Source organism: Suncus etruscus, chromosome X (genome assembly GCF_024139225.1).
Source record: "Suncus etruscus isolate mSunEtr1 chromosome X, mSunEtr1.pri.cur, whole genome shotgun sequence".
Taxonomy (NCBI): Eukaryota; Metazoa; Chordata; class Mammalia; order Eulipotyphla; family Soricidae; genus Suncus; species Suncus etruscus.
Window position 1 is genome coordinate 67,833,932 of NC_064868.1, and position 22,515 is coordinate 67,856,446.

The 22,515-nt window shown below is 35.9% G+C and overlaps 2 protein-coding genes across 2 annotated transcripts in view; one reads left to right on the forward strand and one right to left on the reverse strand.

Annotated features, from left to right (window-relative positions):
* The window catches only part of PCDH11X (protocadherin 11 X-linked), a 1,221,358-nt gene that overhangs the window by 766,330 nt on the left and 432,513 nt on the right, over positions 1-22,515 (forward strand). The gene's annotated exons all lie outside the window — the stretch shown is intronic.
* CHM (CHM Rab escort protein) overlaps positions 1-22,515 on the reverse strand; it is a 199,593-nt gene that overhangs the window by 102,874 nt on the left and 74,204 nt on the right. The window contains exon 5 of the mRNA XM_049766603.1: positions 4,227-4,611. Within this exon, the coding sequence (XP_049622560.1) occupies positions 4,227-4,611 (385 nt within the window). The remainder of the gene's footprint in view (positions 1-4,226; positions 4,612-22,515) is intronic.

Consider the following 22,515-nt stretch of genomic DNA (forward strand, 5'->3'; position numbering starts at 1 on the left):
GTCTCTATCTGTGGGATTTGTCATTGTGACTAGGATGTGTCTTTGGTGGTTTTTCTGGGGTCACTTTTGGTTGGTACTCTTCGAGCATGCAGGATTTGATCACATGTATTCTTTAGCTCTGGAAGTTTCTCTTTAATGATGTTCTTGACCGTCGATTCTTCCTGGAAATTTTCTTTCTGGGTCTCTGAGACTTTAATGATTCTTAAGTTGTTTTTGTTGAGCTTATCATAGACTTCTATTTTTATCTGTTCCCATTCTTTGACGAATTTTTCCATTGTCTGTTCATTTGCTTTAAGTTTTTTTCCAATCTCTCCTGCTGTATGGAATTGTTATGTATTTCATCTTCCACAGCACCAAGTCTATTCTCAGCTTCTCATACCCTGTCCCAGAGCTTATCCACTTTGTCATTCACTTCGTTTACTGAGTTTTTCAGACCTGTTAGTTGACATATTATTTCAGTTTGGAGTTTTGTGATTTCTGTCTTCATATTTTCTTGGTTCTCATTAGTGTTCTGTTCAAGTCGATCCATGGTTTCTTTGTGTTTGTTGAGCATGTTCTATATTGCTAGTCTAAAGTCCTTATCTGAGAGGTTGATTAGTTGGTTGGTCATTATCTGGTCATCAGAATTGTCATCTTCATTCTCTATGTCTGATGCTGGCCTGCATTGTTTGCCCATTGTCACACTTGTATTGTGGGTTTTTCTATGTGTTGTGGTGGTATTCATTGTCTATATGATGCAGGCACCACACTCCTCTGGCTCTTCCCTTTCTGGATGGGCCAACTTGCCTATAAGGGAGGGGAATCCTCCCTGGATGAAGCCTCACACAGGATCAAATCTTAGACCCGAGCATGCAGCAGAGAAGACAGTCCGGAGAGAAATGCTTGCTTCTGTGATCCAGCACAGTTCTTAGTGTGATTTTTTCTTCTTGTTTCGATGGTGTTTTTTTCTTAGAAGGAGGACACGGCTGTGTAGCAAAGCGGAGCCAAAGTGCTTTGCTGGAGCCTCTTTTTGGCCCACTCCCAAGAGGTTAATGCAACAGGATAGTAGACAGACACACACAGGCAGCATTCATAGGTTTTCACTGTGGGGCCCCACTGGGCAGGCGTAGTTTCATGCATTTTCCCAGCCTGATGTCACAAACAGGGGACCCAGCTTCTGCAAAGCCTATCTGGTTTTCAAGTTATGGATTCCCGCCCTGGAATTGGTCTCTGGGAGAGCGAGTTTTCTGGAGCCTCTTTTCGGCCTACTCCCAAGAGGTTCATGCAACAGGATAGTAGACAGACACACACAGGCAGCACTCACAGTTTTTCACAGTCGGGCCCCACTGGGCAGGCGTAGTTTCGTGGATTTTCCCAGCCTGACTTCACAAACAGGGGACCCGGCTTCTGCAAAGCCTAGCCAGTTTTCACGTTATGGAGTCCTGCCCTGGAATTGGCCTCTGGGAGAGCGAGTTTTCTGGAGCCTCTTTTCAGCCCACTCCCAAGAGGTTCACGCAGCAGGTTAGTAGACAGACATACACAGGCAGCACTCACAGTTTTTCACAGTTGGGCCCCACTGGGCAGGCGTAGTTTCCAATAAATAACATTTCTAAGAAGACATCAATCCAGTATCATGTAATACACAGCTTTTAACAGTATAATGTCATGAAATGTTCACAAATATCCTCTTTAAATTTGAGGGGCTGGGTCAAGACAGCCAAATAGGCAGAACCTGTATCATCACTCTCCTGTGACTATATCAAAACCTACAGATAGAAACACAAATGAGGACTAGGAACACTGGTAAATCTATATAGGGTAAGAAACTTGACACAAAAGGAGGGGGGTGCAGATAGAGAAGGGTCCACTATGCTAGTTGAAAATGATCAATATGGTCAAGAACTGGGTACTAAAAGGAGGTAAATTGATAAGCATAATAATCTTTCAGTAACAATATTGCAAAGCACAGTGCCTAAAAGAAATAAGAAAAAGAACGAGAAGAACCATAGTGACAGATTATTGGGGGGGAGATTAAGGAGATATGAAGGAAAGTGGAGACATTGGTGAAATGATGGGTGTTGGTAATTGTATGGCTGAAACTCAAATATCAACAACATTTTAAAACTCTGTATCTCATGGTGGTTCAATAAAAAAAAGAAATTTATATGCAGGGTAATTTGTAAAGAAAGCTGTATTTCAAAGTAAAATATGATCAATGTAGGTGATTAAGTAGAATAAAATATGTAGCAACATGAATTGGATCAAGGTAGTAATAGATTTTGATCAGGACAGAATAAGATGCAGAAATATAAATGAAAGAATATTAGGTATTAAGAATATTTATGTTTTTAGGCAGAAAGATAAAACAGCATTAGTAATGAGGACAGAGTATTGTATCTGAAAAAATATCAAGAACATACATTAGCACTTCTTTTTTCAATTCTAACATAGAATATCAAAAGAACATATCAATGATAAAGCATAAATTTCTGTTAACATAATGATATTCACTACAATATCTTACTTCATTTCATCATTTTTACCCACAACTTCTGAGATTTGTTTTTCTCTACTTTGACTTCTTTCCCTCTATTTGTGGTTTTTAGTTACAATGTTTATTCTGAATTTATGATATTATATTTTTCTCTACTTTCAACCAGATCTTGACCCTTTAATTTATAATATTTAATGGTAATTGCCTTTTATTTTACAGGTTTTCTTTTTGAAGTAAATTAATCTTTCATTCTAGAAATCCAATGCAACATTACTTCTTGCTAAGACCCCCAAGGCTTCTATGAAGTCGAAATGACCTAACACAGTAACAAACGTAAGCATAAAATAATGCACTTTCTTACTTCCTTCTTTCTCTGTCACAATCACCACTGAATTTTCCTCTGAACATATCAAACTTGACAATATACGTACCTGTAGATACATATATCTTATTCTTAGATCACTCCCTGCTCTTCTTTTCCTTTTCCTCACACTTTTTTTTTAGCTGTAAAAACCAATCCAGGATCGATTAGAGACCCACCTAGGTTTAACTAATCTAAGTACCTTTAACTATGCCAACACTGCCCTCATGTAAATCCCTTTTGTCTTTTTAACTCTGGCTAATAAGATTTGATAGGAAAAGCAGCAAAATTCAGCTGTAAACTGGCTCAAATCTATCCAAGTGGTTGCTCAATCCCCTGACCTTTATGCACCTTCTCCTGTGACTTCATCTGTTTTTTGTGCAATGACCCTTTTGCTCATCATCCATTCCAGGTTCAGCATGAACACGGCAAATACTGAAGACTGCAGGATCAGGCAGCCCCCAAGGAAACCCCAACATACTCCTATACATCAGTTTTTGTAATAATGCAAATATTAAAAGAGTAGATCTTCATGCAATCTCAAATAATGAGAAATTATGATAATCAGTGACATAATTTTGATCACTGAATCAGGCTACATTTTATGTTGATTTAACTTTTCATAGTAATTATTATTTTCCCATTACACTCATCTTACCAAATTTACTGTACATTTTATTGTAATGTGGTCCACACACTAAAACTTTGTTCATAAGAACAAAGTTCTATTCTATTCATAGAATAGAACTGACATGGTTTAAGTGATATTATTACATAAAATTAACTCATTAAAATAAGTTCATATAGTAAATTGATGTTGAATATAATTAGATTAATGAATTTCTTATAAAATTCAACTGCTGGGGCAGTATGAAAATAATAGGGTGGACTATATATTCAAGTAAAAATGCATTCTTATGGATATACTAATATATGTGTAATGGGTTTCTTTGTTTCTGCATATGGTGTCAAGGATAAAAATTAGGGTTCTTACACATGCAAAGCAAGCACTCTAGTCTCTTATAAAAGTTATTTTTCTTGGGGCTGGAGCAATAGCACAGTGGTAGGGCATTTGGCTTTGCATGCAGCTGATCTAGAATGATGAACCTTGGTTCGATCGCCAGCATCTGATATGGTCCCCCAAAGTCAGGGGCTATTTCTGAGCTCATAGCCAAGAGTAGCCCCTGAGTGTCACCAGGTGTGGCCCCCCCAAAAAAACAGTTATTTTTCTTGGTGTGTTTTAAGTTATACAAATCCTAGTCATATTTGAACCTATAAATAAACCATTCTGGAGATGAAAATAATAAAAATCCAGTTTATGAGTTCAGACTATTTTCAATCACATAAAAATTATTAGTTATATTCAATAAGACAGGTAAAATTGGAACTTACCTTAGATACCAAATCAATATTAAATCTCCTGCCTTCTTTAATAATTTGTGAATAAGTAATTCTGTTTTTCTTTTGTTGCTCAGTGGCATCTTCTGCTGCATGCTTACTGTGGCTTGTATCCTCTTCTGAAGTTGATGAAACACAAGTTATATCATCACAGTGAGTTTTCTCCTCTGGACCTTGAACATCATTTTCTGTGAGAATGCTCTCTGGATCAAGGATTACTGTTGGTTCTATGGACTTTTCATGGCTTTCAGCACTTAATGACTCATCATCTTTAGGCATGCAGCCAGAATCTGCAGATTCTGTGGAAGTTGCTGATATCACAGAAGTGTGATTTTTCTGCAATGCACCAGCTTCTACAACATCTTCATGAAAATCCTCACTAATGATAAATTATAATAATTAACAACATGACTTTAATACTGAATTGGCTATATTTATGTGCTTTACCTTTTCATGGTAATTCTTAATTTTCAATCCCATATTTTTGACAAACTTAGTTTATGTTTTACCTTAATGTGACCCATCCATCATAAGCATATTCATAAGAATATGGAAAAGTATATAATATTCAGAGATTAGAAGTAACAGATTTAAAATGACAATACTATCCTAAACATAATACAGATGTGAAGGGATGCCCACTGAAAAGCAACAATATTAAAGGACATAGAAAAATACAAATGAAACAATTTGAGGACTGAGAAAGCAAATAAGTCTGCTTGGCAGTACCTAGAAAGGGACTCCAAGTAAGCAACCTCTGCCATCCAAAAAAGGAAGTCCATTTAACTGCACTCACCACACCATCAAGTACTAAGGCATAAGTTTTGCAGCACCTAAAATTTTCACAAGGTAAGCAACCTCCCACCATCAAACACTGAGGCAGTAAGGGAAGTCTGGTGGGCCCAGAATACCTCACCAAGTAAGAGACCCCCAATATCAAGTACTGAGAAAAAAGGGAAGCCTTGGTTGGCAGCAACTGGAAAGATCAGCTCATACACTTCTCCTAGTTAATGAACCCTAGTATTGCACATAGAAAACACTGCACTGCAACCATGACAATAGGGAAACAATGCAGAGGTCTTCTCCTTGCTTAGAAAAGACAGTATCTCTGATGACCCAAAAATTACAAGCCACTTATTTAGCCTCTCAGCAAATGACTTTAGAGGAGATATATGGAGTATCATCATAGAACTCAAAGAAAGTATGGATGGAACTGAACAAAAGACAATTAAGAATCAAGAGGAAATGAAAGCATAAAGAAGAAAACTTCAAACTTCAATAACAGAATTGAAAAACTTGGTAAGCAAAATGAAACCTCACAGGAAAGCTTCTGCAACAGAGTAACAGCAGCTGAGGACAGGTCAACAAGATAGAATATGAAATACAAACAATAGAAGAGATTGGAAAAAAAAACTTAAAACAACAAGGCAATAGAAAAATTACTCAAAGACCGTGAAACAGATGAAAATAAAAGACTTATATAATCTTAACATAAAATAAATCGCAACATAAAAATAATTGGAGTCCCAGAGATCCGTTAAGAAAATCCCCAGGAAGAATCAACAGTCAAGGAAATCATTGCATAGAAATTCCCAGAGCTGAAGAGTGCATGCAAACAAATACCATATACCCAGCTGAAGAGTATTAGCCAAAAGATATTCAAAGAAAGGCATTCCAAGACACATCCAAGTCACAATGAGGAATTCCACAGATAGGGATACAATACTGAAAGGAGCAAGATTAAAAGGAAAATTATATTCAAAGGAACAGCCTTAATATTTACAGAAGGTTTACGACAAGAAACCTTCAAGACCAGAAAGCAGTAGTGAAATATTGTGACAAATTTCAATGAAATGAATGCTTTGCCAAGAGAACTTCACCCAGCACGAATTACATCCAGGCTTGAAGGAAACACAGCTTCAAGAATAAAGAGCTCAGAAACTTTAAGGACTCAAAACCAGACTGAAAAAAACAAACTAAAAGGCATGATGCCATGCCTCCATAAATTTTTAGGTGAATTCAGCCCACCAGATGTATCCTTAGATTTTCCGGGTGGGGTAAACTGAAATAACCCCTATGGGATTCCTCAAAAGGCCCGCTGTGGATGCCTTTTTCCCCTACATGGATGGTTGAGGAATTTCATTAGAGATGCTTGGCATTGCACTTTTAGTTATTTGACTATCTCTCCTTTATAAATTTTAATGGAAAAATGTGGTCTCTATTAAATAATTGGTTAAAGAAATTCCAGCACCAAAGATTACAATAAAACCCCTTTTTGGACCTTATAAGTTTTTTCTTCTTGCAGCTGAAGTATTGGGGCAATTTGAAGTTAACTGGTAAAAACTGTTTTGAGTAACTTTACTTTGTTATAGTTATCATCCTTACCACCTGTGACTGGCTTACCCCTATAAAAACCTCTGTCTTGAAAATAAACTCATCACACTCCTGCCAGAAGATGTGTTGACCCCACATACTCTGTGTGTGTGTGGTTTTTATTATTTTAATAGTATCCCATTTGTCCGTCCATGCTCCTGCTTTCTTCTCATGAGGACTTCACCCCCACTAGAGCTGCTGAGACGCAGATACCTGCAACAGCATGAGGTAAGAAAAGGCAGACCACCAGACACACCAAAGTGCTACAGAAAGATGGCATGAATTCCATGACCAATATTTCTCTCAAAATCAATAGACTAAATGCACCAGTGAAGAGACACACAGTAGCAAAGTGGATCTAAAAGCTAAATCAGGGGTCGGAGAGATAGCACAGTGGTAAGGCATTTGCCCTGCATGCAGAAGGACATTGGTTCGAATCCTGGCATCCCATACGGTCCCTCGAGCCTGCCAGGGGCAATTTCTGAGTGTAGAGCCAGGAGTGTCCCCTGAGTGCTGCAGGGTGTGAGCCAAAAACCAAAAAAAAAAAGCTAAATCAAACATTTTGCTTTCTACAAGAAACACACCTGAATAGTCAGAATAAACAAAGACTTAAATTAGTCAAAGGTTGGAAGACAATTATCCAAGCAAACAACATCTTTAAAAAGGCTGAAGTGGCCATGTTTATATCAGATGACAGACTTGAAACTAAAAAAGTTAAAAGAGACAGAGATGGGCATTTTTTTTAATAATCAAGAGATATGTAAAACAGAAATAAATCACACTCTCAAATATATACACACCAATAAAAGACAAGCAAACTATTTAAAACAAATGGTGACAAATTTGAAAAAAGACATCAGTAGTTAGACAATAATAGTGGGAGATTTCAACATCACCTTGTCATCCCTTGATAGGTTAACCTATCAAGTTAAAACCTAACAAAAATTCTGCTCCTAAGGGAGAAATGGGAGAATGGCTTAATAGATAGTGGCTTAATACAGTGCTCCAGCTCCAAATAACTGGAAACACATGCTTCTCCAATGCACATGGTTCATTCTCCAAGACAACATGTTGGCCCATTAAACATACCTGCATAAAATCAACATGATAAAAATTGTACAAACTCCTCTCTCAGATCAAAATACACTATGATTAAAATTGAATTAAAACAGATACAGAAAAAATACTTTAATGTCTGAAAATTAAACCATTCACTACTGAATAACAAGAGGTCAGAGACAAAATCAAAGGGGAAATCAAAATATTCCTGGAAAAAAATAAGTACAAAGACACAAATTATCAAAATTCATGAAACACAGCATAAATCAGTTCTAATAAGAAAATTTATAACCTTGCAAGCACTCACCAGAAGAAAATGCCTACATAAATAACTTAATGACAAACATAAAATTGGAAAGTAATCAAGAAAATGAAACAAAAATAGGTAGATAGAAGGAAATAATAAAGCTTAGATCAGAAATCAATTAATAGGGGAAAATTAAAAACTGAAAGCAAGAAATTAGTTCTTTAAAAATATTAACAAGATCGATAAACCACTAACAAAGCTGAGCAAGAAACTGAATTAGAAATAAAAAGGGGTTCGAACCGATGACCTTCTGCATGAAAGGCAAACACCTTACCTCCATGCTATGGGAAAAAAAAGAAATGAAAAGGTAAAAATTACTACATATACTACAGTAGTTCAAAGGGTAATAAGAGATTACTTTGAGAAAAGCTATGATATAAAACAGAAGAACCTAACGAACAATGATAAATTCTTAGACTCCTATAACCTCCCACGGTTGATCCAAGATAATCTAGCATATCTAAAAAAATACGCACTATTGTGGAAATAAAAATAGTAATCAAAAGTTTTCCAAAATACAAAAGCCGAAGTCCAGATTGATTCACTAATGAATACTTCCAAACCTTTTAATAGGACCTACTACCAATGCTATCTGGGTTTTCCAGGATTGAAAAGAAACATACCCAGATATAGATATGATGCTAACATCATCCTGACACCAAAAGCAGACAGAGATGACAAAACAAAACAAAAACAAAAACAAAAAAACAAAAAACTACAAACCAATATATCTGATAAATACAAATGCAAAGATCCTCAACAAAATCCTAGTAAATAGGATCCAATGGCTGATCAAGCTGGTCATACATCATGACCAAGTAAGATCCATTCCAGATATGTAAGGATGGTTTAACATATGCAAGTCAATCAAAGTAATACACCATATCAACAAAAGTAAAAATAGAAATCATAAAATCAATAGATGCAGAGAAAAGCATTTGCTAAGTTCCAACACCCATTTATCATAAAACAACAAAATGCAAATGGATGGAGCTTTCCTAAATATTATCAAGGCCATTTACCACAAGCCCATGGCAAATATTATACTCACTGAGGGGAAAACTGACATCCTTTTCTTTAAAAATATGGTACAAATCAATGCTACCCCTTATCATCACTTATATTCAAAATAGTACTGGAAGTACCTGCCATGGGATTTAGACATGAACAAGACATCAAATTAAAGTTAAGGAAAGTTCATGAGCATTTATTGTTCCAAATAAAATTCAGTAGTATTTGATCCACTTCTATGAAGAATGTCATAGGTATCCTTAGAAGGAATACATCAAATCTCCACAATGTATTGGGGAATATTGCTATTTTCATTATGTTAAACCTCCTAATCCATGAACAGATATAATTCTCCATTTCCTTCTGTCCTCTTTTAATTCTTGAAGCAGTGTTTTGTAATTTTCTTTGTATAGGTCCTTCATCTTTTTGTTAAATAGACTCCTAGTTATTTGCATTTCTGTGAGTGTATTATGAATGGGATATTTTTTGATGTCTATTTATCTCTATCATTATTTGTGTATATGAAGGCCCTTAAGTTTTTTATGTTAATTTAGTATAGCCTGCCACTTTCCCATATGAATCTATTGTTTCTTGGAGCTTTTTGGTATTCTTTAAGGTTTCCTAAATATAGTGCCATGTCATTTGCAAACAGTAAAAGCTTGACTTCTTCCTTTCCTATCTGGATGCCTCGCTATCTTGTTCTTGCCTAACTGTCAAGGCAAGTACTTCCAGTAATATTTTGAATAGGAGTGATGAGATAGGACAGTCTTGTCTTGTGCCAGACATTAGAGCTAAAGCTATACATTTGTCTATGTTGAGTATAACATTTGCCATGTGTTTGTGGTAAATGGCCTTAACAATATTGAGAAAAGATACTTCCGTTTTCATCTTGTTGAAAGTTTTTATGATGAGTGGTTGTTGGATCTTATCATTTTTCCTCTGCATCTATTGATTTGATTTTATGATTTCTATTTTTCCTTTTGTTGATGAAATTGTATATGGTAAACTATTCGCTCATCTCTGGAATGATTTCTTCTTGGTCATGCTCACCTTCTTGAGGAGCTTTTGAATCCTATCTGCTAGAATTTTGTTGAATAACGTTGAATCTGTGTTCATCAAGGATAAGAGTCTGTATTTCTCTTTTCTGTGACATTTCTATCTGCTTTGAGTATCAGGGTGATGTTAGCTTTATACAAACTATTTGGGAGTGTTTCTCTTTTTACAATTTCCTAGAAGAGCCTGAAAATAATTGTCAGTAGGTCTTCTTGAAAGGTATAACTGCCAAACTTTAAAATGAACATTTCATGGCAGTGATCTTGAGGACAGATAGAAAGAACATGAGTACACTGATGGACAATCATAGTGTTATTGGTGCTAGAACTTTGTAGTCATAATCATCCATAAACTTTGTATAGGATGTTTTTTAATAAAAAATAAAATAAAAATAGTTATAAAAATGAGGAACAAAGTAGTGAACAATCTTCTCCAAAAAAGTTATACATTGGGGCTGGAGAGATAGCATGGAGGTAGGGCATTTGCCTTGCACACAGAAGGACGTTGGTTCGAATCCCGGCATCCTATATGGTCTCCCGAGCCTGCCAGGAGCTATTTCTGAGTATAAAGCCAGAAGTAACCCCTGAGCCTGCCTAGTGTGACCCCCCAAAAAAGAAATTATACAAATGTCCAGAGGTATATGAAAAAGTAGTTATCACATCCTCAAAAGAAACAGCAGATCAAAATGGCAATCAAGTATCACTACAATGCACTGGTATCAAATGGAATAAAATTGATAAATAGCCTGTATAAAGTGATCATAAGTAACTAGAGCACCCATAATAAAGAAGAGCACTTGTACAGTGTTAGTGGGAATATCATCTCCTTCAAACTCTATGGAAAACAATATGGATCTTTAATAATATTGCAAAAAAGCTACCATACGATCCAGTAATTTCACTCTTTAATATCCTAAAGCATTAATTCAAACAAATGTATGGATCAAAACATTGAGTCATATATATACAATGAATACTATTCAACTATAAGAGGAGGTATTTTCATAACTTCATTGAAGCTAGAATTGTCTAATTGTCTACTGGAGCTATCACTTCTTAACTACCACTAGAGTTACCATCTCAATCCACAATTGTCTTGGTTGGTAAAACTGGTCTAGAAGCCTTCTGTCACTATTTCTCTATATTTTATCCTCTAAAGAACATTTTGTTATTTATTTTGTTTTATAGATAACATCGTGTAGTGCTCACGACTTACTTCTGGTTCTAAGCTCAGGAATTACTCCTTGCAGAACTGGGGAACATATATAGGATGGCAGTAATTAAACTCAGGTCAACTATATGCACCCTATAAGCTGTATTATCAATCTAGAATTATTTTTAATGAGCTGCTCTTATTTTAAAACTTGCTTAGCAATATAAATATTGCTCAAGATCTAATAGCAGCAGTTCCTTAAAATGAATGTCTCACATTGTTTTTGATTTGAGTTAAACCTGGCCAGGCTCTGGATCAAGTTGTGTGTTCACCAATCCCAAATGTGAGGACCTATGTAGTACTGCAGACTAAACCAGGGACTATCATATGCAACACATTTGTTTTGCATTGAAATATTTTCCCACTCCAAATCACCACAATCTGAAAGCTTGGGAACTAGCTCATTCACTTCTGGTCCTGAAGAGATATTCTCTTTTTCTTTCTTTTTTTGTTTTTTTTTTTAGAGCCTTTCCACCACCAGTGTTGTCCTCCCTTCATCCCTGTTCCCAAGCATATATCCCTTATCTCCCTCCTTTATCCTCTAGAATGCTAGTGTAACTAAAAGCATATATGTTAACACTAATGTAAACTTTTTTATTTCTTACAGTTCCAGATATTTTTACTAGTGTTTTTTTTAAAGGTTTAGAGTCAAAGGAGCCCTGTAAAAACAATGTTAGTGTGGCAATTATCGTTTGCATGGGCCCAGCAAAGTATGGAGATCATGGAAAGAAAAAACTTTGGCCTAAGTACAAGGAGACCCTACCCCTGAAGTTTCCTGACATAAGACCATTCCTAGGCTCCAGGCAAACTAGTTTGTCCAATCCTGGTCATTGTCTGTAGTGCCCATACAGTTACTATATTTTTCACAGTCTCTGTTGTTGGTCTCATGTTTCTGTATTGAAGGTCCTGGAATCTGTATATCCTACATTGAAGTCAGGATGGTGCAGAGCAGTGTCTAATTTCAACTCACAATTAACGGGCAATGCAGAAAGCCCTATCCAGTACACAGGTCATTGTTGTTGTTTAAATCTTCTCAGTGTTAAGGGAAGCATCTTTTGAAGAGATATTCTCACAAGGCCGTACAGCAAACAGAAACAAAGTGAATGGGAGTACTAGAACACTGTAAAATAATCCCATGTACCTTAGTTCCAACCCCAGGTGAACAGGTTTACAGCAGGTTAACCATAAAGAATTAATAAACCAGTCAGGAGAGAATCCTGGAGTTGAACTGGCTTCTCATGGTCTCCCTCTGAGCAGCAATCCAAATTGAAAGCTCTTTATTTCCCAAACAGGAAGGGAAAAGTCAAGTGAGATCCAGGTGAACTTTTACAAGTCAAAGGGCTTGGTGAAAAGAAAGAAGAATTTGGGGGGATATCTTTTTTTTGAGTAAAAGCCCCTTTCTATTCAAAGCATTTTTTGAGAAGGGCTACATAAGTTTTGTTTGTTTGGCACCAGGTGTAAAATAAATCCCCAAAGTGGCCTTAAATTTGCAAAGGCACAATATGAGTTGGGGAAATAAAAGAAAAAATTCTTTAGAAGTAAGTAAGGTGGTGAGGAAATTTTCTAATTCCTAGGAATCACTGCTGATGAGGACAGACAAAAAAGAGTCATAGGTTAGAATATGCATACATCATTCTCAAAACAAACAGCTTTTTCCATATTATTGTCTTATATGAATTTCAAAAATTTTCATAGATTTTTCTGAACATAAACATTAGAATCTTTCTGTATATATATTTAATTTGAAAACAAGTTCTTAAAAATTCTTACACTGCATACTGTAATATGACTCTACAAAATCCAAATTCCTTTATCCTGAACTTCTCTAAATAAAACCAAAGGTACATTTCTACAGATATATATATATATATGTATGTATATATATATATAGTTTAAAAATAAAATTTCTAAAACATTTTAAATTCAACACTATAATAAGTGTCTATAATATCAAGGTTCCTTTTCCATAAATACTATGAACAAAAACTTTAGAGCAGTTTTGCAAACAATTTGAGAATAAGCTGCTAATATACACAATCAAGCATCGGAGCAATTGGGAAACATTCTCTAGGATAGCTGAGAACCATTAAAAACTATAAGAATTATGCATTTTCCTGAAATTTTGCAAACTAATATTAAACAAGTAGAGTTGGATACATAATTACCTGTTTGCATAGAACAAACATTATCTGGGACATAGAACAAAAGAATAGTAAGGTCTATACAGATAGAACACACAGTGTAACCAGCAATATAGTGAAAAATGCAAATAGGGTGAAGAGATTAATCTAGAAGAAAGTTAATTTTTGTAGGTATAAGCGGTATAAGAGGTACTAAAAGCAGTACTCCTCATTTGGGTTTCAGCTGAACTTGGATTTTCCATATCCACCTTCTGTTATAGGCTGTTGAGATTGTCTGGAATGGGAAGACCTTGGTACCTGGGCCAGAATATGGGTGGGGAGACCCACTCATCTCCCTGATGTTGGTTCCCTTCCAAAATGACTTTTCTTTGGCTTTGACCCCATCAGTGATCTCAATAAACTGCTGCAGGCTGGGGAGCCTAGGTCCTCCACAAAACACATTTGATAAAACAAAGGTGATGGGCATTGGACTTTTAAATAGAGAACTCATCACCACTGGGTAGGCACTTTTCCCCTCTTGGTAATGTACGTGAGAGAATCTCATGGGAACCTGGCAGAGGGAGAAATACAGATAATGTAATATGAAGCCATTCAGAGGAGGGCCATGTGTATCAATGTTCCAGTAAAAAATACGGTACATTCAGTCCAGCTGAAAGGGGATGCGATGGATAAAATCACTCACCACTGTTGGGATCTTCTTGGGTTGCCACAATCCCATTCAGGTCCCCATTGTGAAAATACCCCAGACACAGTATTTACAACCCTGAATATATGGGCCAGAATCAGGGTAGCGGCAACTAATTAATAAACCAAGCCAGTCAGGAGAGAATCCCTAGAGTTGAGTTTGCTTCTTGCTTCGTGGTCTCTCTTTGTGCACCAAACTAAACTGATACCTATCTATTTCCTAACCAGGAGAGGGATGGGTAAAGTAAAATCCAAGTGGACTTTTATAAGTCAAAGAGATTGCTTAAAAGAAAGAGGAAGTTGGGGAAATGACTTTGTTTTAGAAAAAATCAGGGTGTGACCTAACAGAAACTATTCAGAAAATTCAGAAAACTTGAAGCTTCTCATTGAGCACCTAAAAATCAGCAGGAATAATTTAAATATGAAAAAGTTTAGTTGCTTTAACAAACAGCAAAACACAAGTAAGTTTTCAAGGGCTTTGGATATTGATGGTAGATGACTTTAGTTCAATAGTCATCACAATGTTCAGAAAACCAAGAAAATCACTGAATGGGAGAGTCTATAAAAACAAAGAAAGAAAAACAGAAAATTAAATAATTCACTCAAATAGAAACAAAAATCATTTTAAAATTATAAAACTTAACAGCAAAATGAAAGAAGTCTACAATCAAATAACTGACAAATAAATAAGATTTGACACCATTAATAATGAAGCAGTAGGGTCCAGAGAGATGCTATACCAATTAAAGCCCAATCCTTAACAACAGCAAACTAGGTTTGATTTCCAGCACCACATACAGTTTTCCTGAACTTATAAAAGTATGATCTCTGAACACATGTCAAAGAAAAAGCACTGAGCAAGTTCAACAAACAAAACAATGGAGCAATAGCACAGCCAACAGGGCATTTGCTTTGACTGTAGGTAATTAATCCTCAGCATCACATATGGTTCCCCAAGCCTGCCAGGTGTAATTTCTGAATGCAAAGCTAAGAGTAATACCTTAGAGAGTAATGTGGAGCAAAACCCCCCAAAAATATAAAGGTAATGATATCTATTGAAGAAAATTGAAGATAGTTAATAGACAATAACAAGGGAAGCTACCTCCAAATGAAAAGATCTCCCACAGAAGAGTAGAGAAAGAAATGGAAAAAAAATGGCTAGTAGAAGAGATAATAGGAGAAAACTTCCTAAGTTTTTTTTCAGGAGAGAGACTTGTGTATTCATCAAAGAGGTGCAGAATGGCAAAGTATGCTCAGAGTAACAATAAGACACATTATATTAAAGGGACAATAACCAAAGAGAGAGAGTTACACTTCTTAAAGAGCAATAGAGACACAACGTCTCAGATATAAAGGAAATAAAAAATACATCAAATTTCTCAAATAACTCTACTAGCAAGAAGAAAATGAAAATTTAAATTTAAAGTATTGAAATGAAACAACCATTAAACAAGTCCTATGCCCAACAGTTAAAATCTTCTATTGCATTCAAACCAACTCTGCAAGGAATACTGAAAGTGTTGCTCAACACCCTCTTTCTCCAACACAAAATATCAAACAGCAAAAACAAACAAAATTCTTAGAGAAAATTGGCAAGCAAAATCCTTCATATTATTAATCTCCAAAGTTCAATGGATTTAATATACCAAAAGAAAATAACTGAATTGTCAGAAGTCCAAACTTCTGCTATTCACAGGAAATATATTTATTTTCATATGATTAATACAGACTCAAAAAATAACAAAAATCATACAAGCCAATGGTAGATTAAAAAACCAGAGAGATGGCCATATTTATTTTAGACTAAGTAACACTTAAGTAAAGAATTAATATATAAATATTAGAAATTGATTAAGAAATTGATCAAGAGTTAATACATCAAATAAACCAGTCATTTTCGTTTTGAGTTTTTTTTGGGGGGTCACACCAGCAGCGTTCAGGGGTTACTCCTGGCTCCATGCTCAGAAATCGCTCCTGGTAGGCTCGGGGACCATATGGGATGCTGGGATTCGAACCAATGACCTTCTGCATGAAAGGCAAATGCCTTACCTCCATGTTATCTCTCCGGCCCATTATTTTTAAATTTATCTATATTTCTGGAAGAGACTGAGAGCAGAATGATTGTAAGCAATTGGTCTGATTTCAGACAGAACTTTTCTGAATCATCTGAGTTGTAATTAAGAGATCTAGGAGAATCTTTGGGATGAGTTAATTCCATTGTACTTTGTTCTTTTTTTAATTTCTTTTTATTGTAAGAATTTATTCAAGAGACAAAACTGATTAACATAATGAGGTAAATTAATATAAGATAATATAGTGACATAACATAACATATAATATAAATGATATAATGCGACCCCTGGGACCCTGCCCGCAGGGTGGACTGAGGATCGCGAAGTAATTTGTGGGTCATGAGCGGGATCCACCTAAAAAGGAGGAAAGAGACTGGGAAAGAAATGAGCTCAAGTCAAGCTTGCTGATCAAGAGCTGAATTTATTAAAGCAAGACAAGCTTATATATAGTTCTACAGCATAAGGAAGTAGCTTTCAGTACTTTTCCATGGTATCTATAGAAAAGTAGGGGCGTCGTGCAGGATGGACTTTCCAGTTTTACATTATCTTTATGGGGCACAAACATTCTTTCACAATGGTAGCTTAACAGGATGTGTGATCTTATCTTAGCAACTCAGGCGGTTTACTGGGACATCTGACTTGTTTGGTTAACATTTGTTTTAGGTCCAGGGGGTAAATGCCACAGTGGCCGCCTGTCACGTATACAGGCCTTATGTTTCAGGCATCAGAGACTCCATTTTGCTCTCTAGCTCTAACAGCGTCCAACAATATAATAATAATACATGTAAGTCAGAGAAAGTTTCTGATTAAAAACACTGTTTTTTTACATAATGGCTTACATATCTTTCACAGTAGTATTTTAGGTACATATTAACATTGAATCAGAGGAATACCCATTCCAGTTCCCTTTCTACAACTCATATACCCCATCACCCCCCAGACTGCTAGAGTAGGTGGACCCCTCTTTGTCTGGCTTACTATTAGTGATCACATATCTGTTTGGTCCTGGAACCCTCCCTTGTTTCCCCCTCTATTTAAGAGGCAGAGCTAGAAAAATAGAGGTATGTGGTTTTGTTTGAAGGCAAGAAAAGCAATAGATTGGGGTACAAAATAAGAGGGAAAAAAGAAGTCAAAAGTCAAATACACTGAAAATGGGCAGAGTCCCTCTAGAGGCTTCCAACCTCAGTTTGAGAGAGGACAAGAAAAAGGTAATTAAAATACTACAACAATACAGAAATGTTACACCCCAGTCAGGAAGGGCAACACATCAGAAGTGTTGCACTCCTGAAAAAGAATTATTTGCCAAAAAGGCTCGCTTAGAGCAGTCAAAATCAGTTGACCCTTTGAGTGGATTGTTTGGCCATAATTCTAAAACGTGGCTGTAACTCTCTCTCTCTATTTTTGACCATTATTAGAAATCAGGCCTCTATATTTCTTTCTAGCAAAGAAGCACAGTACAAATCCTGCCAAAAGTCTCCCATTAACCAGTTCTCTTGATCTCTGCTACCTTGGCGCCAAGATCATGTTTTTTCCAAAACTTAGCTTAGGAGTAAAGCAATTTTCAGTTTTCCCCAAAACTCTAAAACATTTCTCTCTCTTCCCACTTCCCTGAAAATTACCTGGTTTCTCCTTCTTACCCAAAACAAAGCTAACCCACAACAAAACTTCTTTTCACCTTCAGTATCGGTTCTTTAATATGCAGATTTTAGCCATGGCCTTTCATTCTGTTTCCCTGACCATCTCCCACTTTCTTTGATCTCCAAAATTACACCCTGCATTCCAGAGCTCAATCCTTAAAAGTTACCCAGCTCAAAAAATAAATTTGTCTTCGTCTTTCTAGATGCAAGTCCCCATGCATTCTGTGTGGTCTCATTTATTTCACATTTCATAATTCATATTTCATATTCGCCTCTTCGTGCTCCCACTTGATGCTCAGTGGGAAAATGAACTCACTATGGTTATGCTTAGGGACTTTTTATCTCATTAGGCTAAAGGTCCGCAGCACAGAAAAATATATTGAATTAAATAACCGGTGAGCACTACAGCAATAAAGACAGGTACCACACAATAGTCTCGGTTCTGAAATCAAATCATGCTCAAGTGCAAAAAGAGAAAGACAAGACAAAATAAAATAAAATAATATTGGAAACATCAACCGTAATCTCCACTTTGTTCTATTTAACAAATGGTGAAAATTTCAAGGTTCATTGAAACTCAAAACAAAATGTCATTTGATCCTACATTAAATGGCAAAAGCTTGTTCTCAGATTCCCACTGCAATTATTTACTTACCTTGTGTCACTATATGAACTAGAACCACCAAAATAAAAGACTGTTAAGAATCTAGACGAACATCTGAAATTATCTATTGCTAGCCCTTCATATTTTGCTATTAATAAAACAAAGACCTATAGAAAAAGATGTCTATGTCACATAAGTTGAATGGTAAAGCAGGACTATAATCCTGATTTTAGTATGGTTTTCGGAATTCTTGCCTACAGAAGTTACCTATTTTCTATTTTATTTTTTAAATTATTATGTTAGAAAAAATAGAAATTAGAATTGTAAAAATATGACTAAATATTACTTAATATGTGGTACTGGATGATGATGTATAGTGCATCATTGTGTCAGCTATTTCTGTCCTTATATCCTTTCATACAACTTCAAGTTTTTAGCCATAATACAAAACTTAGGATGTTAATGCCTGAGTGGGCTATGTGCAGTATTAATTCCTATTTATGTTCATTGTACTCATCATAGATAAGTAGAATTGTTCTGTATTTAACCAGTTATTGTTAGATCTCTTTTTGCTTACTAATATATTTCTACTTATATTTTCCAATTAAATGAAAACATACATGTTATATATTCCACATATCTCTTATTATGTACTCTGTAAGATGCCAAATGAAAGAAACATATAGCAGAGACATAATTATTTTTGTTTTAAAATAAACCTCCTAATAAAAATAAACATATATTTTCTATTTTGACAAGTTACTAAAAATGATAGTGAAGAGAAAAGAAACTGGCAATAAGATATCCTTGTACTCAAAATTGTCAGTCATTATATATTTAATACCAACTCACATAAATAATAGAAAATAATAAAAAAATCAGAGACCTTGTACAATCAAAATGTACAACTAAAAGTGTCAGAGAATGACTGCCACTATACATCAATAAAGGAACTTCAGTCAAGGAGTCGTATGATATTTCCCAACCTTTTTCTTAAAATGGATTTGTGTATTCATCTATTGTTATTCCTCTGTATAAAATTAGAGAATGACGAGAAAAGTAAAAATAAGGCTTTGAACAAAGAAGATAGACTGAAAAACCACTGCTTCCTCCTGCTTGCTGCCCTGTTCCCTGCTGTCCTTCCTAGAGGAGGCCAGAAACCCCACCAAGTTGCTCAGCAAGGTAGACTGTCTTTGCACAGGAAGGATGGAGCCCAACCCCTGCTTTGTGCTTTATCATAAAGGACACAGCTTGAAAGGCTGCTGCTTTCTCCTGCTTGCTGTTGAGTTGCCTGCTTTCCTGCCTGAGGAGGCAAAGAAATACCCAGCGTAAATTATCTCCTCAGGGCTCCTCAGCAAGGTGGATTGTCTCTGCCCATGAAGGGTGGATAGAGAGGAGTGCATCTTCTAGTCAATTAACCCCACCAAAACACTTAGAAAAAAATCCACCCTAAAAGTGTGACAATGGGAAAACAATGCAGACAAGCACAATGCACAGAGAATGAAGATGTGAACTCTGAAGAAACGAAAAGTGACAACCACCTATCAGCCTCTCGGATAAGGATTTTAGAGAAGAAATATGGAGGATGTTTACAGAAATAAAAAAAATATGGATCGAGGTGAGCAGAACATAAAGATAGTATCAAAAAATTACGAACTAAATAACAGAAATAAAAAAGTAAATAAATGAAATAAAAACCTCAATAGTAAGCCTCTCCAACAAAGTAAGACCAGCTGAGGACATAATTAGTGAGCTGGAAGTTGAGATGCAGAACTCCATACAGAAGACATTGGAAAAGAACCATAAAGCAAATGATCAGACAATGAAAAAAATACTCAAATAATGTGAACAGATTGAAGTAGAAGTCTTTGATAAACTCAACAGAAACAACATTGGAATGCCAGAGAACCAGGAAGAAGATCCCCAGAAGAATCAACAGTCAAAAACATCATTACAGAGAAACTCCCAGAGATAAAGACTGCATATGACCAAATCCTGCATGCCTAAACAGTACCAGCTAAAAAGACCTGAAAAGAACCATAATACACATCCTAGGCACAATGAAGAATCTAACAAATAGGGAAAGAATACTGAAAGCAGAAAGATCATAAATAGAAATTACATTCAAGATGCATCCTTAATATTTACAGGAGAAATGTCACAAGAAACCTTCAAGGTCAGAAGGCAGTGGTGGGATATAGTGACAAAACTATATGAAATGTATTCTTTGCCTAGAATACTGTACACAGCCAGACTTATGTTCAAGTATGAAGGAAGTGTACATAGATTCAGGGATAAGCAACAGCTCAGAAACATTAGAGACACAAAATAAGCCTTACAAAAATTGAGAGTTCTATTTTAAGATAAGAAAAACTAACAGACACACATGTTCAATACAAAGATGACAATATCTTCAATACAACGATGACAATAAATTAAATGACAATTATCTCTCTAAAGATAAGAGACAGTTAAGAGACAAAGAATAGCAAAATGGATCAAAAAGCTGAGTCCAACATCCTGCTGCCTACAAGAAACACAACTGTATAGCCAAAACAAACATAGACTCAACATCAAAGGCTAGAGGAAAAAATCATTCAAGCAAACAACTCCTTTAAAAAAGCTGGAGTGGCTATATAATTCTCAGATGACACAACTTTAGACTCAGAAGAGTTATAAAGGCTTCCTTCCTCTTCCTCTTCCTTGCCCCATCCCTTCTCCCTTCCTTTCCTCTTCCCTCCCCTCCCTGCTCTTCCTCCTTCCCTCCCTTCTCCCACTCCCCTCCCCACAAGAAAAGAAAAAAGAAATAAATAAAAAGTTATAAGGGACAAAGATAAACATTTTATAATAATTATAGCATATGTATAAAAAATGGAAATCACACTCCTAAATATATATACATATCTATACATATATGCACCCAATGAGGAAACAGAAAATATTTAAAACAATTGTTAGCAAATCTGAAAGACATCAACAGTAACTCCATAATAGTGGGAAAGTTCAATACTGCCTGTCACCCCTTGATAAGTCAACAAGTTGAAATCCAAAAAGAATATAATAGCTTTGAAAAGAGAAATGACAAAAGTGGATGTCAAGAATAATAAAAGGGGCCAGAGTGATGGTGCAGGGGTGGGGAGTTTGTTTTCATGTGGCTGAGCCTGGATGGACCGCAGTTCAATTCCACTGGCTTCCCATATGGTCCTTCAAGCCAGGAGCAATTTCTGAGTGCATAGCCAGGAGTAACCCCTGAGTTTCACTGGGTGTGGCCCAAAATCAAAGAAAAAAAAAAGAAAAGAAAGGAAAAAGAAAAGGCATTATTGTAATAATACCCAGAGACAATAGAGATGATGGCTGGAAGGACCAGCTCACAATATGAAGCTCAGTACAAAGAGTGGTGAGTGCAGTTAGAGAAATAATTACACTGATAAGTATGGTGACAATGTTAATGAGTGAGAAAAGTAGAATGCTTGTCTTGAATAGAGGCGGGGGGGGGAGGGGATATTGGGGACATTGGTGGTGAAAAGGTTGCACTGGCGAAAGAGGGTGTTCTTTTTATGACTGAAACCCAACTACAATCATGTTTCTAATCAAGGTGCTTAATAAATATTTAAAGAAAATGAATCTGGGTAGGCTGCATGCAAGGCAAGTGACAGACCTGCTCTACTAATGCCACAGCCCTATAAATAGTTTATAATAAAAATAATAAATCCAAAAAAAAGAAATTGAAATAAACCAATTTTCATTTACAGACAAATGAATAAAGAAAGTTTGGTTACTTACAGAATTGAATACTACTATACAAAAAAATCAAATCACACAGATCACTACAATATGGACAGAACTAGAGGATAACATGGTAAGGAAAAATAGGAAGAACACATACCAGAGGATCTTATTAATCTTTGGAATACAGAGACACAAAACAAGTAATAGACTGCATAGAACAATAGCAGACATTTGTCCCCGGATTATGTAACTGACTATTAAGGGGAAAGAAGAGAGGTGAGAATGAAATCTGGACTATGGATGATGAAAAGATCATGGGCAATTTTGCGATAGTGGAGTGCAATAACTTTGTTTACAGACACCATTTACATTGACACTATTGAAGCTCTCTTCCCAAACTA